We start from the raw sequence: 26161 nt of genomic DNA on the forward strand, positions 1-26161 counted from the left end.
AGGACTTGACAAGCACTGAGTATACAGTGCTGGTTAAACATCAATGTCAATTGTCCAAATAAATGAAAATTAAGCATCTTGCATTAATCTATGTGATTAACCCTTTTTTTCTCAGGAATACGTGATTGATGAAGCCTGATTAAAGTTTTGTCTTCTCCTAACAGTTTTCTAAATTCATTCGTTTCTTTCCCCTTAACCACTTTTAATGATATTGATCAACATTAACAATCGCTTTGATTTCTCTTCTCTGGAGTAACATGTATGGTAATGTGTGTGAAACTTTGAAGAATTTAAACAAGCATGTTCTTTGATTTCGCTTTCTGTTTTGCATATGACAAATATTTGACCTGTCACAAAGAACAGTCCACCTTTTATAAAAGGCCCTCGTGGTTCTACAAAAGAAAAGAAAAACCAATATCATACATGTATACATGTATGTACATTCTGACAAGCAGGAGACATTATGCTTTGGTAGAGTAGGATAAATTTTTGTAGTTTGCAGAGCTATTTTGAAAAGAGCTGTGAGATGTTGAGTTGATTGAAAGAGCTGAGAGATTAATTGTATTTTCACCAAATCTCTCTTTTTGAAAAAAAATACTGCCACAATTTCAGTCATATGTAAACTAGGCTGCATATTAGGACAACAGATATTTTTCATTTGAGCCAAACATGGCCACATCATAGAGTGTTCACAGTTACACTTGTTTTCCATACATTTAAACTCTGAGCATACTCCCTTTGCAGATCTATCAGGTGGCATTGCAGCTAGGAGGAAGCTAAGACAGGAGCAGAGGGAGCGAGAGCAGCTGGAGAAAGAGCGGCTAGAGAAAGAGCAGCGGGAAAAAGAGCTGGCAGAGAAGGCTAAAGATGAGAGGAAAGATATCATCAAGAGACCGGTACCCATCATCCGGGAACCAACTCCATCTACCAGTGAAGAGCAAGATGAGAAGGACAAACAGGGTCAAAGTTCATCATCACCAGCCTCGATGTCAAAGGTCGTAGGGATGAGTAATGGAGACTCCTCAGGTAAATTTAATGTTTTAGTAGCTTTTCATAACATCAGGCATAGTTACCTGCACACATAACTGCAAGTCTTTTTTCTTGCTATAATAAAAATTATTTTGATTTTAAACGTCTCGATTGTTAAAGTACAGTTACATGTTCTTTGAGATTGTTTGATGAAATCACGCAACAAGCTCAAACAGCGCCCTCATTGAGGTCAAAGGAAGACCTATAAATGACTTAGAGTTGTACACTGCACTTGCATGCAAGCGTACATTATTTGACCTCAGCAATGTCGACCTGTACAATGTGTCTGTTGTGACAGGGCTCAAATTTTAAATGATTTCAGTTGTGGCTTTGTTTGATTGAGAAGTTGTTGGATGGAAATTTTGATTTCTCAATGTTGTTTTGATTTAATGCAGAAGCAATATCACCTCAGATTTCAAGAACTGCAAGTCCAGAGAGGGACGAAGTATTTGCGAAAACCCCTAAGCCCTCAAGTGAAACCAACCATGTGGAACCATCATCCAAAAAGACCGAGCCAGCCAAAGACATTTCCGATAAACTCTCCAAGGAAAAGAAGGAAGCAGTGAAGCTGACTGTTGATACAACGACCAAGCCTGAAGAGGATAAGGTCAAAGGTAATGAGCCTCCGATGAGTGCTGGACTCTCCAATAACAAACGCTACCAGCTTGCCATGATGTACTCTAATCGCACCAGCCAGGATGAGGCAACAGTGAGCAGTCCGACGCGGAAGGTGTCTACGAGTCTCCAGAGCAATGAGACTATCTCAGACAGGATTGATCAGTTAAGAAACGGCCCTGTTAAGGATGAAGATGGAGATAAAGAGTCACCGAAGACACCCAAGGAAATTGAAGTCACACCTGGGAAGGTTCAAGCAGTTCAGGAGAAGTTGCAATCTCCAGGTCCAATGTCTGGAGAGAAGGAGAAGTTTGCAGGGCCAACGGGTGATAAATCTGGTGCTATCGGCCTTGCCAAACACGGATTGAAGTCCGTCAACATCCCAATGAAGCAGCCAGCGGTACCTGTGAATAAACCTGAGACTGCAGAGGAACGGGAAGATGCACAATGGGAAGAGATTCTCCGTCAGAACAACCGAGAGCTTCGTGTCCATAACTGGGACTTTACAGACTTAACCAACCAAGATGATCAGAATGTCTTCTTGATCAAATCCTTGACTGAGATAGAAGGTGTTGTACCTGCTCCACCTCCTCTGCCAATGGGTGGAGGAATGCCCCCGCCTCCACCTGCCCCACCCATGATGCCTCCTGGGCATTATGGCACCCTTCCTCCGCCCCCTCCTCCTCTATCGGGTACCTCAATCAATGATGGGTACAACACGTACCCACCTAAGAAGAAGAAGACGGTTCGGCTATTCTGGAAGGAGACACGGTTAGACAGGTTAGCCATGTACGGCAAGAAGGACCCAAAGGAGACGATATGGGGAGTGCTTGGAGATGTGACAATCGACAAGAGGAAACTAGAACACCTCTTTGAATCCAAGGCCAAAGAAATACTGCAGAAGGTAAGCGAAGGGAAACTTGATCATATTGGCACAAGAGACCTTTGAGCCTTGTATGCGGTCACAAGGGGAAGTTGAGAATAGGAATATTAGGAGAATACTGCTGTGCTGCTGTGGAGTTGAGCGTTTTGTTTAAAGGTGCTATAATGACAGTTCCGTTTTCTGTACGTAGGACCTTTGAGCCTTGTATGAGGTCACAAGGGGAAGTTGAGAATAGGAATATTAGGAGAATACTGCTGTGCTGCTGTGGAGTTGAGCGTTTTGTTTAAAGGTGCTATAATGACAGTTCCGTTTTCTGTACGTAGGACCTTTGAGCCTTGTATGAGGTCACAAGGGGAAGTTGAGAATAGGAATATTAGGAGAATACTGCTGTGCTGCTGTGGAGTTGAGCGTTTTGTTTAAAGGTGCTATAATGACAGTTCCGTTTTCTGTACGTAGGACCTTTGAGCCTTGTATGAGGTCACAAGGGGAAGTTGAGAATAGGAATATTAGGAGAATACTGCTGTGCTGCTGTGGAGTTGAGCGTTTTGTTTAAAGGTGCTATAATGACAGTTCCGTTTTCTGTACGTAGGACCTTTGAGCCTTGTATGCGGTCACAAGGGGAAGTTGAGAATAGGAATATTAGGAGAATACTGCTGTGCTGCTGTGGAGTTGAGCGTTTTGTTTAAAGGTGCTATAATGACAGTTCCGTTTTCTGTACGTAGGACCTTTGAGCCTTGTATGAGGTCACAAGGGGAAGTTGAGAATAGGAATATTAGGAGAATACTGCTGTGCTGCTGTGGAGTTGAGCGTTTTGTTTAAAGGTGCTATAATGACAGTTCCGTTTTCTGTACGTAGGACCTTTGAGCCTTGTATGAGGTCACAAGGGGAAGTTGAGAATAGGAATATTAGGAGAATACTGCTGTGCTGCTGTGGAGTTGAGCGTTTTGTTTAAAGGTGCTATAATGACAGTTCCGTTTTCTGTACGTAGGACCTTTGAGCCTTGTATGCGGTCACAAGGGGAAGTTGAGAATAGGAATATTAGGAGAATACTGCTGTGCTGCTGTGGAGTTGAGCGTTTTGTTTAAAGGTGCTATAATGACAGTTCCGTTTTCTGTACGTAGGACCTTTGAGCCTTGTATGAGGTCACAAGGGGAAGTTGAGAATAGGAATATTAGGAGAATACTGCTGTGCTGCTGTGGAGTTGAGCGTCTTGTTTAAAGGTGCTATAATGACAGTTCCGTTTTCTGTACGTAGGACCTTTGAGCCTTGTATGCTGTCACAAGGGGAAGTTGAGAATAGGAATATTAGGAGAATACTGCTGTGCTGCTGTGGAGTTGAGCGTTTTGTTTAAAGGTGCTATAATGACAGTTCCGTTTTCTGTACGTAGGACCTTTGAGCCTTGTATGAGGTCACAAGGGGAAGTTGAGAATAGGAATATTAGGAGAATACTGCTGTGCTGCTGTGGAGTTGAGCGTTTTGTTTAAAGGTGCTATAATGACAGTTCCGTTTTCTGTACGTAGGACCTTTGAGCCTTGTATGAGGTCACAAGGGGAAGTTGAGAATAGGAATATTAGGAGAATACTGCTGTGCTGCTGTGGAGTTGAGCGTTTTGTTTAAAGGTGCTATAATGACAGTTCCGTTTTCTGTACGTAGGACCTTTGAGCCTTGTATGAGGTCACAAGGGGAAGTTGAGAATAGGAATATTAGGAGAATACTGCTGTGCTGCTGTGGAGTTGAGCGTTTTGTTTAAAGGTGCTATAATGACAGTTCCGTTTTCTGTACGTAGGACCTTTGAGCCTTGTATGAGGTCACAAGGGGAAGTTGAGAATAGGAATATTAGGAGAATACTGCTGTGCTGCTGTGGAGTTGAGCGTTTTGTTTAAAGGTGCTATAATGACAGTTCCGTTTTCTGTACGTAGGACCTTTGAGCCTTGTATGAGGTCACAAGGGGAAGTTGAGAATAGGAATATTAGGAGAATACTGCTGTGCTGCTGTGGAGTTGAGCGTTTTGTTTAAAGGTGCTATAATGACAGTTCCGTTTTCTGTACGTATGACCTTTGAGCCTTGTATGAGGTCACAAGGGGAAGTTGAGAATAGGAATATTAGGAGAATACTGCTGTGCTGCTGTGGAGTTGAACGTTTTGTTTAAAGGTGCTATAATGACAGTTCCGTTTTCTGTACGTAGGACCTTTGAGCCTTGTATGAGGTCACAAGGGGAAGTTGAGAATAGGAATATTAGGAGAATACTGCTGTGCTGCTGTGGAGTTGAGCGTCTTGTTTAAAGGTGCTATAATGACAGTTCCGTTTTCTGTACGTAGGACCTTTGAGCCTTGTATGAGGTCACAAGGGGAAGTTGAGAATAGGAATATTAGGAGAATACTGCTGTGCTGCTGTGGAGTTGAGCGTTTTGTTTAAAGGTGCTATAATGACAGTTCCGTTTTCTGTACGTAGGACCTTTGAGCCTTGTAAAAACCTCAAACACAAACTGAATCATTTCTACTAAATTATTATTTTTTTTTTTTGGGGGGGGGGGTGTTGTACACCCTCCAAGGGTTTGAATTCTTGTGGTTTAGAAATCCAAAGATTCTTTTTTCAGAAGTGAAGAGTGTCTTGCAGCCTTGCATCTCTTTAATGTATTGACCTGAAGGCATCTTGATCTGAATAATTTTTAAACCTTTGTGATTTGGTTGTAAAGTAGCTAACCTACTGTTGACTTCTACTTAATTTATGTTTAATGATTTATGTGTGAAAGAAAGGCTAAAATAACACAGCATTCCTGCTATGTCTTTGTTTGTTATTTGTTGTGCTTGTGTTTGTGTTGGCACTACCTCCCATGTATGGAACTGAAAATTATTTTCAAACCAAAACGCATGTTTGTTTTTTTATTTTGTGGAGAACCGCCCCAAAATGCAATAGTTCAAATTGTGTGGAACTAGTATACAGATAATGAATGTTTATGAATGCAATTGTGCAAATACTTTCATAAGTTGAAAGATGAAATGTCTTTTCAAGGAGGCCGTGACGAGTTGAATGGAACAGTTCATCTTTTAACAAATAAAAACAGTTCTCACCATTGAAATGAATGAAAAACATTCATTATTTGTTTAACATAGCATCCAAGTAGATCTTTGTCATTTTAATCGTAGGATTGAAAACCAACGAAGCGTACAATATTTAATTGAATGTTGATTGACTTTATTTTGCTTTGTCCAGCAGGGAATGATGAAAAGCATGATGCTTGATTGCTATGTGATCTAACCACTGAATTATCTGCTTTTTTATATCCCTACTCCTCCTCCTTATTGCTCCTCTTTCCTCCTCCTCCTCCTCCTTGTTCCTGCATTTTCCTCCCCCACGCCTCTACCTCCTCATCCTTGCATCTTGATGACAAACAACACAGGACCAGGTTAGTACAGCACCACTCTGTCAAACATGAGCAAAAAACAAACAAAATCTAAAGATTTTAAACCGATGAGATATGGTGACACTTAAGTAAATGTTATGAAATAACTTCCAAAATGTCTGATTAAGAAAAATGGATTAGGGCCTTTTTCAAAAACCACAGTTTTGGCTTAGCCCCAGCATATTTGTATATTTGAAGCCAATACCAAAAGTGCACACTAAAAAAAAAATGATGGAGTGTAAGCCGGGTCCTTAGCCGGAGTCTATGTAGAAGCCATTGTTTCAAAAAGGGCCTAAGTGTACGTGCATTCTAGAAGACCATCAGTACAACAAAATTAAACTCTAGTGCAAGCTTTATAGAATCTAGAAGGTCTGTTTAGGAAATAAATGAAGTTAAATTTAACAGTATATTGAAAACAAAACATCTGAACAAAATTCTGGCGAAAGCGAATTTGAAAACTTCAAGACAAATGTATATATAGGTGCATTGGAGAATAATGACAGAAATGGTACAAGAACATTAATGAGGAAATGTGGCACACATCAAGTAGATTTATAAATTATGTGCTTGCTGATAACAGTTTATTGAGTGTGAGTGAATTACATGGCTATTTAATGACTATTTATTGACTATTTGCTCCCTGTGCCTTTATTTTTTTTTAAATTAAAATAAGAATTAAAAATTATCTTCCAATGATAATTTTTTAATACTTACTGTTAATTCTCTCTGTCTCGGATTGCAAATGACAAATCTTCCCGCAGAAAATTCTTGAAGCTGGCAAGAAGCATGTGATCTCTGTGCTGGACCCTAAACGCTCCAACCACATAAACATCGCTCTGACTGCCTTACCCCATCCAAGTACTATCAAGCAAGCCATTATGAAGATGGATGGAACAGCAGTCAACAAAGAAGGCATTGAGGTAAACATTGTCAAATAAAACAAGGAAGAAATATTATGTCAAGTTTTCCTGCATATTTATTATCGAGGAACACATTGAAAAAAGCTTATACCTCTATGACTTGAACTCTTGGGATCTACATGTAGGTGTCTCTGGTAAAGACCACCTTTTTGAGTAAAATGTTAATATAAATTGGAACTTTAAACCCAAATTGCAGTCCTGATTGGAGTAAAATGTAAATTGGAACTTTAAACCCAAATTGCAGTCCTGATTGGAGTAAAATGTAAATTGGAACTTTAAACCCAAATTGCAGTCCTGATTGGAGTAAAATGTAAATTGGAACTTTAAACCCAAATTGCAGTCCTGATTGGAGTAAAATGTAAATTGGAACTTTAATCCCAAATTGCAGTCCTGATTGGAGTAAAATGTAAATTGGAACTTTAAACCCAAATTGCAGTCCTGATTAGAGTAAAATGTAAATTGGAACTTTAATCCCAAATTGCAGTCCTGACCAATCTATTTCTTGTTTACAGAAACTCCTGACGATGGTCCCAAGTGAAGAGGAATCTAATCTTATCAAGGAGTCCATGATTCTGAATCCAGACATCCCACTAGGCTCGGCAGAACAGTTCCTGTACATGCTCTCTAACATCACCGTCTTGAAAGCTAGACTCAGTCTTTGGCTCTTCAAGATGGACTACGAGTCTATGGAAGAGGTAACCACTTTGATCTTGCAGAAGGGATTTCATTTATTCTTATTGGAAAAGCAATGACTCTAAGAAAAGTGAACTTAATCACTGTACTAGACAAGAGGCCAATATAGAGGATATTGGGGGTTTTCCTCCCACATCTAGAACTGAAACTTCCTTCATTGTCTTCTCTTCATTGTGGTTATTGTAAAATGCACTTTATAAGAGTTATTATTATTGGGTTCTTGGCTAGTACAGTGATTAAGTTTGGTTTTCTGAGAGTCCTTCTTTTCACAATCAGAATACATGAAATGAAATGAATTTTAGCCTTATGTTGGTGGTCTGCTACGGGGGGAGGGGGCACCAGTCAAAAGTAATGCAACCATATAATGCTGTATAGCCAGGGGTCACACTCTGTTATGGGAAATGGCAATGTAAGGGGATCACGTAGATCACTTCAAATATTCAATGTGATTACGTGGCGTTTAATTATAGTTGACCATACTCTCTCACTCAGTTATTGTTCCCTGACTCTCTGATGTTCATAAACTTTGACTCCCTTGCATGATTTGTACTACAGGAAGTAGCAGAGCCCCTGGCTGAACTGAAGAAAGGTATAGAGGATTTGAAGACGAATGAAACATTCCGCCACATCTTATCAATGCTTCTGGCCGTTGGAAATTTCTTGAATGGTGCTCAGGTGAGTCGCATTATCTCAATCTTATTCAGATTAAGGCTGTTTGGGTTTAAGAAATTATTATCGTATACAAGGGATTAATGACATATGATTATTGTAAGAAATGGATACTATCTGAATGCTTGATTTGGAAACATACATTTGTGAAGATTACAGTTAATTCTGAAAAGGTAAGTTTTACTGTTTGTAATACCAAATGTTTTACTAAATGTCATAATACCTATGGAAAGCTTCAAGTGAGTGACTATGGCTAAGTCTATGGTCAATGGCTAGCAGCAGCTATGCAAACAAAATGGAAGAATCTAACCATGGCTGTTAATTCAGCCATTGTCAGTTATCCGTCCATAACCAACGGGCATGAAGGCCTTTTTTTCTCCACTCTCCATGGCTCCAGAATGATCATCCACAACATCTTGGGGACTCCCCTCTCCATTTTTGGGTTCAGATGAACCTCATTACCCATGGGTGGCTAGTGTGTACAGCTCTAGCCTGTCACCACTGGCCCTGGTTCGATTCCTGGCTTGGGTCATATGTAAGCAGAGTCTGTACGTTGGTTCTCTCCTTTGCTATGAGGGTCATTCTCTGAGCAGACAAATTATTCCTTTTTCAATCTCTGTCCGTGATCCTACATGGATTGAGGTGGCTGGCTGCCAAAGCGATGTAGCATGCCTGTGGCTCGACCTCATCAATCTGTGTCCGTGATCCTACATGGATTGAGGTGGCTGGCTGCCAAAGCGATGTAGCATGCCTGTGGCTCAACCTCATCAATCTCTGTCCGTGATCCTACATGGATTGAGGTGGCTGGCTGCCAAAGCGATGTAGCATGCCTGTGGCTCGACCTCATCAATCTCTGTCCGTGATCCTACATGGATTGAGGTGGCTGGCTGCCAAAGCGATGTAGCATGCCTGTGGCTCGACCTCATCAATCTCTGTCCGTGATCCTACATGGATTGAGGTGGCTGGCTGCCAAAGCGATGTAGCATGCCTGTGGCTCGACCTCATCAATCTCTGTCCGTGATCCTAAATGGATTGAGGTGGCTGGCTGCCAAAGCGATGTAGCATGCCTGCGGCTCGACCTCATCAATCTCTGTCCGTGATCCTACATGGATTGAGGTGGCTGGCTGCCAAAGCGATGTAGCATGCCTGTGGCTCGACCTCATCAATCTCTGTCCGTGATCCTACATGGATTGAGGTGGCTGGCTGCCAAAGCGATGTAGCATGCCTGTGGCTCGACCTCATCAATCTGTGTCCGTGATCCTACATGGATTGAGGTGGCTGGCTGCCAAAGCGATGTAGCATGCCTGTGGCTCGACCTCATCAATCTCTGTCCGTGATCCTACATGGATTGAGGTGGCTGGCTGCCAAAGCGATGTAGCATGCCTGTGGCTCGACCTCATCAATCTCTGTCCGTGATCCTACATGGATTGAGGTGGCTGGCTGCCAAAGCGATGTAGCATGCCTGTGGCTCGACCTCATCAATCTCTGTCCGTGATCCTACATGGATTGAGGTGGCTGGCTGCCAAAGCGATGTAGCATGCCTGTGGCTCGACCTCATCAATCTCTGTCCGTGATCCTACATGGATTGAGGTGGCTGGCTGCCAAAGCGATGTAGCATGCCTGTGGCTCGACCTCATCAATCTCTGTCCGTGATCCTACATGGATTGAGGTGGCTGGCTGTCAAAGCGATGTAGCATGTCTGTGGCTCGACCTCATCAATCTCTGTCCGTGATCCTACATGGATTAAGGTGGCTGGCTGCCAAAGCGATGTAGCATGCCTGTGGCTCGACCTCATCAATCTCTGTCCGTGATCCTACATGGATTGAGGTGGCTGGCTGCCAAAGCGAAGTAGCATGCCTGTGGCTCGACCTCATCAATCTCTGTCCGTGATCCTACATGGATTGAGGTGGCTGGCTGCCAAAGCGATGTAGCATGCCTGTGGCTCGACCTCATCAATCTCTGTCCGTGATCCTACATGGATTGAGGTGGCTGGCTGCCAAAGCGATGTAGCATGCCTGTGGCTCGACCTCATCCTTCTGCTGCATCCTTCCCAATTCAGCTCCTCAGCTGTGAGTAAGGATAATTTTTTAGCCTCCCAAATTATTACTTTTATTATATTAAATTTTGTCCTTTATGCAAATTTTACCCCTTGGCAAAGTTGCATTTAATATTATTTCTCTGTAAGTGCTAGTCTTATTTATAATGTTAATTCTTTCTCAACCGCTTTCTCTCCACTCCCTCCCCACCCTCCTTCCTTCCCAAAACAGATCCAAGGGTTCCACATTGACTATCTGGCCAAAGTGCCTGACATTAAAGACACAGTCCACAAACAGTCTCTGCTTTACCATCTGTGCACAATGGTGATTGAACAGTTCCCAGAGAGCAGCGATCTGTTCTCAGAACTTGCTTCAATTTCTAGATGTGCAAAGGTAGGTGACAGCAGAAGAGAACAAGAGGGCCTTAAAGGTCTTCAGTAAGAATAGAAATAGATAACCAAAACCAGACTAGAACAGTTTTCTTTGTCAGTATATCCTAAAAAGGAAACGTAAACCTGTGGTATTTGGAACCGATCGATTGTTCGAATCATATACAAATGTAGATGAATACAGTAAACTAGCATTTTGTTTCAAAAGGTGGCAGTATTTTTTAGATACTGCCAACAAAACGGAGCGGTTATGTCCATGCAGGACTAATTGTCTGCAATTGGAATACATAATCTGAGAGAAATATCTGACAGTAACATTTTCAAGCTCAAACTTTGGGGGATAAAAACTTGTTTCTTTCTTCATATCAAGTTGTTTAGTTTTAAACTAAACAACTTTAAATAAGTTATTCCGAGAAAAAGTATGTGGCTGAAGTCCATGAAGGTAGTTTTTAATTTGGATTTAGTAAACTAAGGGGCATCTTCAATTGTAGGATTGCGACCTCTACGTTAAGAGCCCACCCCTTCCTTCCTTCCCTTATTGCTTTAATATCGAATGTTATAACAGGTTGATTTTGAAGTTCTGGAGACGAACCTACAGAAGATGGAAGAGCAGTGTACGTCGTCATGGGAACACCTACGAGTCATTAGCAAGCATGACAGCCATTCACCTCTAAAAAACAGGTACAGACAAATAAAAAACGTTGGTTGTTTTATTTAAGTAACGGTAAACATACAGAGGGTGTATTGAGAGATCTGCTACATAGAGAACACAGTTTTCTTCTGTCACCTGGTTGCTGGACATCATTACTGGTCCAAATGCAGCACAACCCAATTAAATGGGCAGACTATCACTAGTTAAGCACCCTGTATTCAAAATGCATTTTGTTTAACAAAAAATGGCAATTGTAAGTTGTCACAATTCTTTCTTCATCGCGACTATATTTGCCATTTTCAAGAGTTACACTTTTTACAGGATGGTGTACTACATAATGTTTGAGTAAGCACAATGGAATTGGGCTGAAAAGTATAAGGAGACAATTCAAAATTAAACAAGTGATAAATTTAGATTGAAGATCATGAAGTCATAGATTTTTTAAAAAGGTACAATGTGGTCGTAGTGCCTTCGGCCTCGGGAAATAGGTCTCTCTTCTGGTCACTCAAAGTCCCTCGAGGGAATAGACGAACACTATTTACCTCAATGCCAGTCATTATGTGTACACTGTAGGTCATTGATGCCAAGTTGGAGGGCATTAATGCCTCGTGAGATGGGCATTAATGCTTGGTCATAGGGCATTGATACCTGGTTGTAGGTCATTTATGCCTAGTCGTAGGTTATTGATTATACTAAAACATGTCATACTTAAAGAGTTGAACACCCCACGATGACTGCATTTAAGATGCAGAACACTCCCCCTCCCCCCCAATGTTATGATTAGTAATATTACTTTGATAATGGACACCCACACAATACATACCACGGTAGCCCCTGAAACATGATCACAGCGCTGTGATAATGTTTGGCTCAGAGAAAACAAACATCGTCGACAGGACGCCATATCAAAATTCATCAACTTTATTGAAGTGATAATACTTGAGATCTATAACAACATGATGTCATGCTATCCTCCATAGCAGAATAAACAAGTTAAGAGTCCATCTACATTGACATAATAGGTGACTGTGCAAATGTCCCCTTGGCAAAGAAACGTTTGAACCATAGCATCAACAAATGAGATAGGATTCTAAATATGAAAACTCTTGTTTTCAGCAAAAGGTTCAGACATAATTTTGAAAGCATTTACTCTGACATAAATGTGTGATAATCATTTTATATCTAGCTACCGGGCAATCTCGGTGGTCTAGTTGGTGAGACACTGCTCTAAAATTGCGAGGGGCGTGGGTTTGAATCCCACCCAAGTTAAATTCCTGTGATTTTGTTCACAGAACTCGGAAAAGGATTTAGTGTACAGTGCTTTATCGGTTTAAGGGTAAAACCAAATTAATCTATTTAGATTTCTCTGTTAATTGTTGTTCAACTATTGGTTTTTGTGTTTATCTTTCAGACTGCAAGACTTTCTATCGGACTGTGCCCAGCGAATCATAGTACTTAAAATAGTTCATAGAAGAGTAATGAATAGGTATGAATGGTTTTTGTTTTCTTCTCTTTTTTACTAACTTATTAATTTAAAATGTTATTCTAATAATTTCTTTAATACACCTCTTTCCATTAATTCCAGTAATACTAAATTTTTGAAAAATGTTGACATAACCACAATACTTGATTTTTACTTGACAAGAAAACAATATGTTTTTGTTCTTGGGTTCTTAAAATTGTCAAGTGATATAGGTTTTTTTGTACTTGCACAATGAAATGTATAAAGGAAGATTGTAAATACTCTATTATTACTCTGTTATTATCAACTTGGTTTTCAATCAAATAAGTCACTGCACTAGTTTATTTGAATGTTCAGCAAAACTGAAATGGTTCCTACAACAAAAATACAGCACTGCAAATGTTGACGCTTCAAACCCTTTATATATATACCCTGTCTGCTTCACTCGACAGGTTCAATCAACTACTACTCTACCTGGGCATGACCGCATCGTCTGCCCGCGAGACCAAGAAAACGGAGTTCTGCAAGATAATCAGTGAGTTTGCCTTGGAGTATCGTACGACACGGGAGCGCGTGCTGGAACAAGAGAAGAAGAAAGCCAACCACCGTAAGAGGGCTATGACAAGAGGGAAGATGATTACAGAGGTATGTGAACTGGGAATTCCCTACGTCCCTCTCCCCAAACTCCTTAGGAAGGGTTGGGGCTATAGATAAAAGAAGAAAGCTAACCACCGTAAGAGGGCTATGACAAGAGGGAAGATGATTACAGAGGTACGTAAACTGGGAATTCCCTACGTCCCTCTCCCCAAACTCCTTAGGAAGTTGGGGCTATAGATAAAAGAAGAAAGCTAACAACCGTAAGAGGGCTATGACAAGAGGGAAGATGATTACAGAGGTATGTAAACTGGGAATTCCCTACGTCCCTCTCCCCAAACTCCTTAGGAAGGGTGGGGGCTATAGATAAAAGAAGAAAGCTAACCACCGTAAGAGGGCTATGACAAGAGGGAAGATGATTACAGAGGTATGTAAACTGGGAATTCCCTACGTCGCTCTCCCCAAACTCCTTAGGAAGGGTTGGGGCTATAGATAAAAGAAGAAAGCTAACCACCGCAAGAGGGCTATGACAAGAGGGAAGATGATTACAGAGGTATGTAAACTGGGAATTCCCTACGTCCCTTTCCGTAAACTCCTTAAGAATCTTGAAGGAAACATACACGCTGAGGGTTACAGAGAAAAGTAATTGTTTAGTTTAAAGGTTGTGCGTAACATCAGTCTGGTATTCAATTTTCAAAGATTTAGACATAAGTTGCATAAGTTGCACTTCCTTTGAAATATTTTGAGAAACAAATTTAGATGGTTGCCATTCTTGTGTCTTCATGACTCGTTGCTTTTCTTTCTAGAATCTAACCTTGAGTCAAGATAAAGAAGAAGATGCTAAACTAAAAGCTCTTTTGAAGAATCACGTTGGCACCGCACCCGGTAGTGAAACTCTGAAAACTCGCACCAGACAGAAACCAACTCTGGGTAAGTTTACAAAAAACCCTTCTCTAAGTTTAGCTGGTAATCACCAACAAGCAGTGTATTCTGTGATTCGTCTTGTTACCAGCCAAACTGCTCTGTAATGCACATTGCTTGTTTTCACAGGTTCCCTGGTTTTTGTCCACTTAGTAAACTTGTTAAGCAGTTTTCTATACCAGAACCAACATGACCTAGTTCAAGTGTTGTGGGTTGCACAAACAAAACTTTTCTATGAGTAAAATAAAGCGTGTGTAACACATTGCTAGGCAGATACATCACAGAGGTAATAAAGACTAGGGCCTCCATGCCCCTGATCATTCATTGCCTTGTTGCCCTTTGAAATCTTTGGGCCTCCATGCCCCTGATCATTCATTGCCTTGTTGCCCTTTGAAATCTTTGGGCCTCCATGCCCCTGATCATTCATTGCCTTGTTGCCCTTTGAAATCTTTGGGCTTCCATGCCCCTGATCATTCATTGCCTTGTTGCCCTTTGAAATCTTCAATTAGAAATTAAAATTCCCTCATAGAGATGCCCTTTAATAAAGAAAACTGCCCTGCCCTTAGATCAACAAAGCATCAGACCTAGATTGTCCTACCCAGATTATTTTCAAGCCAAGCAAACTACTGTTGACTAGTTTTGGAGAGCCTTCAAATGAAAGTAGTTTTCCCGTCTTCCATTTTTAGCACAACTCATTCAGTTCAGTTCATGTTTCACCTTGTTGCGTTTTCATCGACTAGTTTTAACAATTCTTGTATCTTTTCTCCTGTGAAAAGAAATAAATATAAGTAGAATTTGTTTTGAACGGGAGATCAGTTTACACACATGTATTCATAAAAGAGCTCTTTTAAGAGTTTAAAAACTCTTGTATTGGGCATTGTGGCTTGAATGTGAAAGTAAATTTACAGACTAAGTATTTGTAAAAACGTCTCCCTGGGGGAGTGGGTGGGCTTACATTGAGAATAAAAGACGGGTAATAATGGATAGGTACACTGATGCTTGAGTTGAAAGGTTTGTTGTAGATGAGCCAAAGTGCAGCTTGTATTTTGGATTCAACATCGATTTTTCAGTCACGGAAAAACGTTTAAATTTCATTACAAAATATGAATAAATAACCAGAAATACAGTGGGGCAGATATGACAAATAATTATTTTGAGGACTTATGCCTTGATGACACAAGTATGTAGTATGGCACACAGTCAAGAATATGTCTCTAAATAGAAGAAAACAGAGGTCAGCCTCATTAATATTTGAATATTCTATTAAAGACAAATTGAAGAGCCTCATAAAAGGGTTACAGTATAGATATTTTTTCCAAACTGTGGGTTCTTAACTTCCAACTTGTTTTACTTTGCGGGAAGGTGTAAATGCATTTTTCGATGCTCGGACATTTGAAAAAAAAAACACAGGTGTAGGGTTGTTTTTGTTTGGAGGGAGAATAACATGACGGGCCCTGGGACGGGCCCTGGGACTCCCCTAATCATCTGTAGCAGAGGATAAAAGTTCAAGAGCTGTGAGACTTTCAGATGACAAGTCTGTGATGGGAGTACAGCCATCTTTCTCATGACTGTGACTGTGTGCCAGATTGCATGCTTGGCACAATCCCATCTCTACCTGCCGTTCTAATAGCAGTTATGAATTTCCCCTCAAGCAATAGTACATTCATTTGTTGACAATTATATATAAAAATAGATTATATGAATTGGATTGAGCTATGCATAATTTCCAACTTCATTCAAAACTAACGTAAAGGTAGAGTTTTTATTGCATCAGTTAAATATGAAAGGTTTTGCTTATGGTTCTCTGTCTGTTTGTTTTTTTCTTAAAAAAAAATATTTTACAACATTGTCTGCAGAAATTGATTTGAAGATGTACAGCAATTATGTTAAGTTACCCTCGACTTTTATCTTCTTCTTTATAATTATTAGAATTTTTTTCGCTTGATTATATTTTGATTTAATATAGTCCTCAAAGGACAAATCTTGTTTATTCGCCAACAAAATATGGAGAAATCTCATCATCAGAGCATATTATATCCAATTAGAGCAAGTCACAATCAAATATTGTCTTTCAATCTTTGAGAAAGAATGCAATTTGTGTTTTTCTTTACTCAAATCAAAACATCTATCTGCCATCAGAATTGAAGTTAGACTTTGCTGAATGACCAGCATTACAGAGCAGCGCAGTGTTTCAAACGCTAGAATGAAACTCGGACTCTCACAGACACAATTACATTTGTTAGAATTGTTTGATTTCTCTTGTCCCATTCTCTCATTTTGTCCTCGATAATGAAATAAGGCCCTGAGTGAATAGTACACTAGATGTGAATTGTATAGGAATGGATAAGATGAGGATTATAAATTGGATAATGTGGATGGGTTCTAGGCATCCAAGGCTGACGGTAATGCTACAGAAGAAGAAGAAGATGATATATACAGAAAAAAGTCAAGGAGGTTTTTCATCTTGGAAATGTGCTCTCAATTCGGGAGAAGGTGGAGAATGACACTTAAAAACCAAAACTAAAATTGGCAAGACAACGCCACAGCATCTAAACTCACAATTTACCTCGCCTATTTAGTGAAAAGATAGATTAGATTTCATTTTGAGGTAAAATACAATAAGACTGGGACAAATATTTTGCTAATTGAGGTCAAGGCTAGTAGGCAGAGGATAGCTGTGATTTTGTCATCTTTTTTTTTCTTGACATGAGTTGGCCTGGATATGGATCTAGGCTGGTAAAGTATCAAAGTTTGAAAGGTCTTCATAAGTTTGAAAGTTTGACATCATAATTCAACTGATTGTGGAAACTTGCAATTATTGCATAACTTTGTACAAATTTTATTTATTGTGGAAACCTAATAGGATGAATTGTGTTTATTTGATAATGTTAAAGTAAAGTTAAAGTAATGTTAGATTACATCATTTGCACACATGATAAAAACGTATTCTTCAAAGTACCTACAAAAATAACTTGAATTATTCCTAAGTATGCAGTGAAATCGTTTCGCCAGGGGTTTATCTTATTTTATTTTAAAGAAGAATCTATTTTTGTAACATTCAGAAGCGATGGTCGGCTGACCATTGCTTGAATGTGTGGGTTTTATTTAATACAAAGGGCTTGTCTGACAGCCAAAGATTTGTACCAATTGCTCTTATTTTTCTCGGCAGTCACCGTCAAATGTTAACAGGTAAAAAAGAAACATCATGTGCCCTTGATGAGTGTGTTGTCTGATCTGGGTCCAATTTCTAAGAGCTGGTTCAGCAGAAAAATATCATTCAACAACTTTCTTCTCAGCAGAAATAAGCTGGAAACCATTCACAGACCATGCTTAGCTACTTTTGGTGCAAAAGCAGAGCTATAAAAGCTTGCCCTAAACCATACAATTTAGTCTGAGTAAAGAGTAGTGACCAAGCAAGTCAATGTACCAGATATTATACAAATTTGTCTCGCAAATAGCTCATTCGAAATCAGGCATCCACTTGTGGCCAACCAAGTCATTTTATCGGATATAACTGAAATTCAACTCTCAAAAGCTCTTATTTGTGTCCCTCACTGCTCAAACGCTGCTCAACAAGGGCACTTTTGTCAAATAGAAGACAAAATGTTGTGAAATGTTCCACTGACTTAATAGGAATGTAAGGTATGAAATGTTTGTGACAGACTGGTTCCTATGGGAATGAAACGGATAGTTCAAGTAAGAAATGTGTTTCCGTAAAATGCCTTGTCGGTAGAAATGACGATGTTCCCCTGGGTGATTCAGACGGATCATTTTTGATATACTTGGAGGACGACCCAGATTATAAGTATCCGACCCAGTTGTACATATTTCACAAGGTGCTGAGCAAGATAAATGTAATTAGCTGTTTTGGAGTGTCATTTTCATTTCATTTATCCTGGTTGTAAAGCCAAAGACTTTCAGTAACTTAATCATTGTATTAGCCATGAACAAAGTAATTGCCGCTTCCCAGAAGTGCCCAGGTTGTATCGTAATTTGGGTGTGATCACTGATATGGTTGTATGGCTTCTGACTAGCACCCTAAACAAAGATATTGACAAAATAGGGAGACCACCAAAATAGTAACGAGCTAGATAGCTCCGTTGGTTGAGCGTTGGCTATTCAATCTGTAGGTCTTTTTGTTCAACCCCAATTTGTTTGAAATCTGCCCAGTCAGTTTCCCTTGTGGTTTACTACTTGGCATTATACTAATTATCTAAAACAAACTTGTATACAATTCTAACCATTCACAAAGTAATTTGTAATTCAGGAATGAAGTGTCAACCAATTATTCCTTCTTCGTTAGCTCGCCAGGGTGGATTAGAAGTAGACTCTGAGGTTGTAAACAGTAGCGATAACCTAGGAGTGGAATCCCAAACCGACAATGACGACACGGACGCAGGTATTAGAAAGATAAAGTCTAGCATGGCGTTTGCTGTGGCCAGAGTGTTCTTTATTAGAGGAGCACTGCATGAATTAAGAACGGATTGAAGTGCCTGAAATCAACCACTTAGCATCAGGTTGATTCATTTTTTATTTATTTATTTTTTTTTTTTGGGGGGGGGGGGGGAGGGCAGGGCGGGGGTTGTGTTGATAAACAATTTAAAAATGTTAGAAAACCCATATTTTGCATTTTGTGTTTGTTTTCTAGGAAGTTTCTGAGGGTGTATGCCAACTGTTTAGAAATAACCTTTTGTTTTCATATGGATTCCAGCTTGTTTGTTTTAGTAAAATAAATTGTGGTGTTTTATTTTGCACAAAGATTTATGTAATTATGTTGTACTGAAAACCTGCAGCTAAATGGTTTTATTATTTTTGACATAACATAATCAGTTTTAATGAAGTAAATTATTAGTCTGAAGAGCCAGATTTGTTGCATTGAATTCTCCTTTGGGTCAAATTCTAACCCTCCTGTTTTTCTATTAATACTGCTTGCTGTTTTCTTCCCTGAATGACACCCAGCCTCCTTTAAGTTTGTTTCAAGACTTTTTATTATATCTTTGTTACAGACCAGCCCAGGCTGCTCCCCATGGAGCTGAGAAAGATTAAAGGAATGTTATTGGCCCAATGACCAGGGCACTAATGTAATCTATTTATTAAAGGAATGTTATTGGCCCAATGACCAGGGCACTAATGTAATCTATTGATTAAAGGAATGTTATTGGCCCAATGACCAGGGCACTAATGTAATCCATTGATTAAAGGAATGTTATTGGCCCAATGACCAGGGCACTAATGTAATCTATTTATTAAAGGAATGTTATTGGCCCAATGACCAGGGCACTAATGTAATCTATTGATTAAAGGAATGTTATTGGCCCAATGACCAGGGCACTAATGTAATCCATTGATTAAAGGAATGTTATTGGCCCAATGACCAGGGCACTAATGTAATCCATTGATATGGTTATTGTAAAATGCACTATAAAATAACTATTTATTACTATTATTATTTTTATTTTTAATACTCAATGCTGCGTGGTTTAAACTGATCTTTTTCTGTTATGTAATAAACTGAACTAGTTGGTGTACATGAGGGAAGAATGTTATCACAATAATCTGATCAATATCAAATTCTCAAGTTCTCTTGATTTGTATGTAAACAAAAATTGGGTTAATAAACATTTGTTTACATGTTGGTCCCTAAGGTTGGTTGTATAGTACATCCCCATGAAATCACAGTTTCAGCGATAAAAAAAGACACTGGTTTATTTGCAGTGCATTGAACTAGTTCATGAAGAAATCGCATTGTGTTGTGTTTAAGATGAAGGTGATGTTGAGATGTGCAGATTTAATTCACACTAATCCTGCTGACCCAACTAAAATGACATAGTTTCCTCGTCTTTTCAATTTTAAAAGAAATTACACTTTGCATTCAATAATGTCCTGTGTAAGTCCATTACAGTCAGGCTTTGTGCTTTTGAACTGTCTAAGTCCTTTTTATCATGACCCATTTTAACTCCAATTTGTGTCTTATTTTATCCAATTATTATTTCATGTCTGCAAAGGAAAGTAAAGTGACTGGTTCATGTTGTGCTGATGTATAGGATGAAGCTGTAGTAGTAATGCATTGCAAATTAAGAGAAACCAGTGATTTTCTTGTGCAAGTCATGTTGGCAAATTGGTTTTGCTGCCCGGTGCTGCCTTTAAAAATCAACCTTTGAGAATGTTTGGCTGTGGCTGAATTGGCGGCTGCAGCTCTGGCTAGGGCTACAGCTAGAGTCTGGCGTCACCATGCATTGACATATAGGGCATCCTTAGCAACGCCCTTAGTAACAGTCGTAGCCATAGCTGTAGTGGCCAATTTGAATACAGCCTTAGGTGATTGTTTTTGTATCCGTTGGAAAAAGGACACCCAAAACAGCAGTTAGCGTGAATCTTGTATGAACCAATAAAGTAAACTTCATAAAATATATGGATATATTGTTAAGAAACTGCACGAACATTCATCAGAATGATTTGACTTCAAGTTTGAGGTTTACTTACTAACACAGTCCTCGTATGTAAAAAACCCTGCATAATTTCTGAGTTTGATAGATGTAGCGTTAATGGTACGATGTTTGTCATTAAACGTTAGCCCCGGAGCCTGGTTGTGATCAGAATGCTGGCGTGATGATGGGATAATTACTATGTGTTCAACCTCCGTCACCTAACATGTTCAGAATTACACCTTCAGGAATTAAGTCAGTTTTCCCTTCCATGGGTCCCTTGCTGGCCCATTCAAACATTGTTGATAGTTTAAAGGAAGGGTATACTTCTTATAATTGTCAAAGTAGCCTCACAATTATCCCTTCCATGGGTCCCTTGCTGGCCCATTCAAACATTGTTGATAGTTTAAAGGAAGGGTATACTTCTTATAATTGTCAAAGTATCCTCACTTTGTGTATCCCAACATGTGCATACAACATTGTGTGTAGCTCAACTGTCATAATCGTTTTTGAGATATGGTGAACACACTACTATGACACTATTAGGTTATGGTAAATTCTTCTTTATACACCCAAAGCAAACAGTGCACTCCTATAGCGTCCACCACATATCAAAAAGGCTTATTGAAGTTGCGTGAAAATAACACAAGAATAAAACACTTTAATGCATCGAATTATGTGCTTTCTGATACATGAAAAGGGCTTTTGTACATTTTTTTTCAGTGTCCAAGTAAACAAGCCAAACAAGCATCGCCCCCTGTGTGGGAAGCTTTCACTTTGATTGTAACACTACCTCAGTCTAAGGTCAAGTGAAAGTCTTCAACCATTTTCAAGTGTAGCTTTTTCTCCACGCAAGTGTTAAGGTCAACTCCTGATAATGCCTGCGCTAGGTCAGACCAAAGTGCTTTTTCTATCTTAAATTTCTCTAATAATCTTCGATGCTTTTCCTATCTGCAGGTCACAGTGCAACTACAGCCAACATGGAGGACGTTGGAGACGAACAGACAGATGAGATGCTTCAGATTCTTGTCAATACGGCTAAGAATACAAAGACAAGAAACACACCTAGAGAAAGGAAACGAGGACGAACAAACCGCAAATCACGTGAGCCAATCCCTTGTATCATGCTGCATTCATTCATTAGTGGTTTATTCTTTTTAAATAAAATTGCACGGTGACTAAGGGTCGAATTACAGGAAATATTCAGTTATACAAAATTACACAAAATCTTTAGTTCAACCCCAGTGCTAAAAAAAAAAAAAAAAGTTGGATAACTCGTCATTCAGACTGTAACATAAGAATTCTGCTTCGCGAGATCTTGAACATCTGTTTAGTAAATTGATTTGGCCATTACAAATACCTATTAATATTATTATTATTATTATTAATATTATTATCTTGTCTCTGCTTAGTTGACTTTGTGTTTGATAATTTCTATTAATGAAAAGTTTATTAATGAAAGGTTTTGCTTTCGATGTCATGAACTAGTTGACAAAGATTGATTGCAAATTCCTTATGTATAGAGTTTGTGTTTGAAGATTTTTATTTTTGAATAAAGAGCATTATTGGCTTACAAACAACAGAGAGTTTTTTTTTAATTGTGTGCTGACGGAAAAGTGGAATGCCAGAAATTATCAAAAATCAAATTGTTTTGTAGATGAATATTCCAAGCCCATTGAAGTTTTAAAGACAGTTTTTATTTTTGTTGAAGGTTCGTTCTCCTTATATCAGTTTTAACTTGCTTTTAATTTGGTTTACAGTTCGGCGAACCCTTAAGGGAGGCACTGGTCTTACAGAAGCAGAGAGTCGAGCTTTGGGTCTCCATCCAGCATGCAAGACCGGCGTTCAGGTTTGATATAGAGAAAACGAATTCCAGGAGAGACTCTTAGGGTGCTGTTGACGGTGACTCATGCAGTGTGTTTTCATTGAAGGGAGGTCCGCTTAGTGGTGCCACTATGGGCACTTTGGGCAGTTGCATCTAAGAGGACAAAACTTGCCCTTCAGACACACATTGACAGATTGACTTGGGCAAAACAGGTTCATTGCCATCAAGAAACCATCTTGATTGGGGTGTATTGCTTTTCTTGATTGGGGTATACTGTTCTCTCGATTGGGGTTTACTTTTATTCCGATTGGACCCACTTTCCCCAATGAAGGTATGAGTGTTTCCTGATCAGGAAAACCTATGAGTGGTTGTGATACATGGTGCAGGGACTGCTCAATTTGAAATGCCACTCTAAAAGTTGTAACTTATTTAACCATCCGGTCTTCTGGTTCGTAAAGCCTGCCCTCAAGGTTGTGTGTGTTTGCTCCATATAGAAGTCTAGTATCCTGACAAAATATGCACAGAGAGAAGAGAATTGTTAACAAGTTGCCTGACTATCAAACTGAAAGTGAAAATACAGAATGAAATCATTATTTTTAGATTGAGGCTTGTGCCTTTAAATGATATATGCAAAAAGGAATAAAAGCACCAAAACGCAAACAAAAAGTGCAAACTATTTTTTAAATAGATTTTAACGCTGATAGTATTTATGTCTTGTGGAATATGGTTCTGTATTGAAATGTTGCTGTTTAGGGGCATCCTCTACAAATGTTATTTTAAAGGCTTAGGATTTTACAAATATTTTTTTTTAAGTGTGTGATTACTGGCTAATTGCGATCAATTTTAAAGATGTTTTAATGTAATTTTGCCCATTTTGATTAATGTAGATTAGCATTAATTTATCTATAAACAATTCAACAAACCCAATCCCTGTACTGTTTTGGATCCCAAGATATTTGCAGAAAACCAAACGGTTCATATCTTTCACAATTTAGACTTTTATACTTGTAAATATATCTAGAAATATCCACAGAAAAAAAAAGGCGAAAGTTCTGTTTTTTTAAATTTTATTCTAGGGGCAGTTCACAATTAATTTTGTTAAAATTTTCTGACTATTTAAAGTATTATGCACAAGTGACTTTTCAAAAACAGATAACAAACAATACATACACCAGTGGCAAGCTTAAGAAGAGTGCAGCTTTTAAATGTGTTGCCATGGCAGCATGCACTGTAATCGGAAATGTATCTCTACTTTGAGTATTAGACAAGTTTTTTTTCCTTGGACAGTTCTGTCAAGTTCTTGAAGACTTAACACATTTTCTAAAAGTCTGCATTGAAACTCGGCAAAACTATGCTAAACTCGGCTAAATATAGTTATAATTTTAATCCATTTCGACCAGAGCTCCAATTTTACTTTCATTGTTCCTTGGTATTACATTAAATTATTCCAATGAAAATAAGGTCACAAATGCAGGCATGATATTCAACTTTCTTTAATCTGATTTAGGGTTCAGTGTTAGCCTTTAATGTTGTTACAAATTCTGGAAAAAAAGTATACAAGCCTAATCATGTAGGTCAGCCCTTGTACTTAATAAATCTTCATCTTTTCAATAGACTAGGCCTGTATAATATAGCCATAGAAATGTTATGGCCCCAAGGAAACAAACTTAAAAGTAGTTTACAATTTATAGGTCATGATGGGTTATTGCAGAATGCTATTTTAATTACAAGAAAAGTACAGTTTTGAGGTTAGTTTTGTAATCATTACTAAATATTGTTGGAAAGTTTTGTTTGGCCCACATGTACTTTGCACTCGTTTGTATAGAGGGTTATTTATGTGATTTACTAAGATCTAGTATTTGCTTCTTTTTCATATTTAGAGAAACTCTTCAAAGCCACACGTTCAACCAAATTTTATCGAAATGCAAAGCCGGGTTCTATACTTTGTAAACACACAAATATCTACTAACGCTATGTTTCATGAATCCACTGAATTTATTTTATTAGAAACCTTTTAGTTAAAGAAACCCGACGACTATCCATAAATCGGCCAAAGCTTTCGTTTGGAAACGCAATCTGAATCAAAGAGTGACCCAGCTTTATCAAATTACCCCTCAATCAATGATATCACAGTTTGATTGACTGTACTGTTTCTAAGGCTTACCCCTTTCCATCTAAACTTGACAAAGAAGCAGATAAACTACAACAATGTTTCCAATTCTGAAGGAGCTGTTTACACGCCGGGGTTTTTCTTTTAACCATACCCTCCAAAGAACGAAAAGAGAAAGTATAGGCAGACAAAAAAAAAACACCCAACAAAACCGCCCTGATGAAGTTACATCGCCACTGAATGGTGCATGCCACATCTCTTTGTACCCCATTGGTTTTGATGACGTCAATGGAGTGTGGTCTTCTATTAAGCGATGGGTTGTAGGTTTCATACTGTGGGGTTAGGTATCAGATGTATTATATTCTACCTGTATGGGATGAGGGATGAGATGGCCAATCAATAGCTTTGCTCACCCACCCCCCTTCCCAACGGCTATCGTTTTCCCGCCTAAACGTATTCAGACATCTTATATACAAGCAGACAACTGATGTATGTGTTTGCAAAATGTATGTTTTTTCACTGTCGGCAATATTGGATAGATCGAATGTACACAGTTCATATTGGATGGTTGTTAAAGGGTTGGTACATAATCTGAAATTGTTCACTTTAATTAAGTGTGGCGAATTGAGATTGCTGGAACAAAGTATCATTTTTAACCACCATTTCGGGATTTATTTACAAGTTAAGAATGGGTTGCACTAGGTGTGAAATACGTAATGCACCTAATGGATTCCAACCCACCCCTCGGGAAGCCATTTTGATTTGGTTATACATACATCAAGGTTTATTGCTAAAAGCAGACTGGTCCCCTTTTGACATTCCCTTTTATAGTGTATCCTCTAATAAGGGATCAAGACACGTGGCACAGAGTAAACAAAAAGACTTGAGTACCCTCAGTTGTGATCTTATTGTGATCTTATTTAAATCTTCTTTTAAAAGAAGAATAAAAACATCCCGTCTGTTTTCCCTCCCCAAGAACAAGTCCATACATTTTCCACACTTGCCCTTTAACCAAAAGATTCCCCTAAATTGGTGTATTTAGTATTAGGGCTATTTTTGTTGCAAATATGGAACATGTTAAGGCTGTAAATTGACCCAGAATCAGAAACCCGTGAGAAAATCAAATTTATTGAACATTCACTTGGGAAATCTTCTCGGAGATATCATAAATTTGGACAATCCAAAAACCCAAATCCTTCTTGTCGTGCCATCTTAATCTAATTCATTTGGTATTTCCGTAAAACCTAGGTAAACATTTGTGTGGGTGTTAACTCCAACCATAGAAATTAGATAAATTTATTTTAGATTTAGAGCCGGGGCTATTTTTCTTGTGTTTTTTAAAGCTACTGCGGTGTGGGCAGCATGCAGTACTCGCTAGAAAATACGCGATAAAGGGTTACAAAGCGAGAAATATTTACTGCCATAATATTTATTTTACTCTTGAGCAGGTCTTGATAGAAATTTTAAAAGGAAAGTACCTTCGGAATGGCCGGGGTATTTTCCAGTGAACTTTAATATCAATTTGTTGGCGGAGA

The 26161-nt window shown here is 38.9% G+C and overlaps 1 protein-coding gene across 14 annotated transcripts in view; it reads left to right on the forward strand.

The window, feature by feature from the left end:
• The window catches only part of LOC117289706 (FH1/FH2 domain-containing protein 3-like), a 99851-nt gene extending 73896 nt beyond the window's left edge, over positions 1-25955 (forward strand). For 12 of the 14 annotated variants that reach the window (XM_033770945.1, XM_033770947.1, XM_033770948.1 and 9 more), the window contains 14 exons: positions 745-1026; positions 1425-2548; positions 5928-5933; positions 6692-6850; positions 7363-7545; positions 8099-8218; positions 10480-10641; positions 11203-11318; positions 12701-12775; positions 13204-13396; positions 14152-14275; positions 18570-18665; positions 21649-21795; positions 22452-25955. In XM_033770945.1, the coding sequence (XP_033626836.1) occupies positions 745-1026; positions 1425-2548; positions 5928-5933; positions 6692-6850; positions 7363-7545; positions 8099-8218; positions 10480-10641; positions 11203-11318; positions 12701-12775; positions 13204-13396; positions 14152-14275; positions 18570-18665; positions 21649-21795; positions 22452-22546 (2882 nt within the window). In that variant the 3' untranslated portion in view covers positions 22547-25955. The remainder of the gene's footprint in view (positions 1-744; positions 1027-1424; positions 2549-5927; positions 5934-6691; positions 6851-7362; positions 7546-8098; positions 8219-10479; positions 10642-11202; positions 11319-12700; positions 12776-13203; positions 13397-14151; positions 14276-18569; positions 18666-21648; positions 21796-22451) is intronic. The other 2 variants (XM_033770952.1, XM_033770946.1) reach the window with 2 other exon arrangements.
• The last annotated feature ends 206 nt before the right edge of the window (positions 25956-26161 follow it).

The sequence above is a fragment of the Asterias rubens genome, chromosome 4 (assembly GCF_902459465.1).
Source record: "Asterias rubens chromosome 4, eAstRub1.3, whole genome shotgun sequence".
In the NCBI taxonomy this organism is placed as follows: Eukaryota; Metazoa; Echinodermata; class Asteroidea; order Forcipulatida; family Asteriidae; genus Asterias; species Asterias rubens.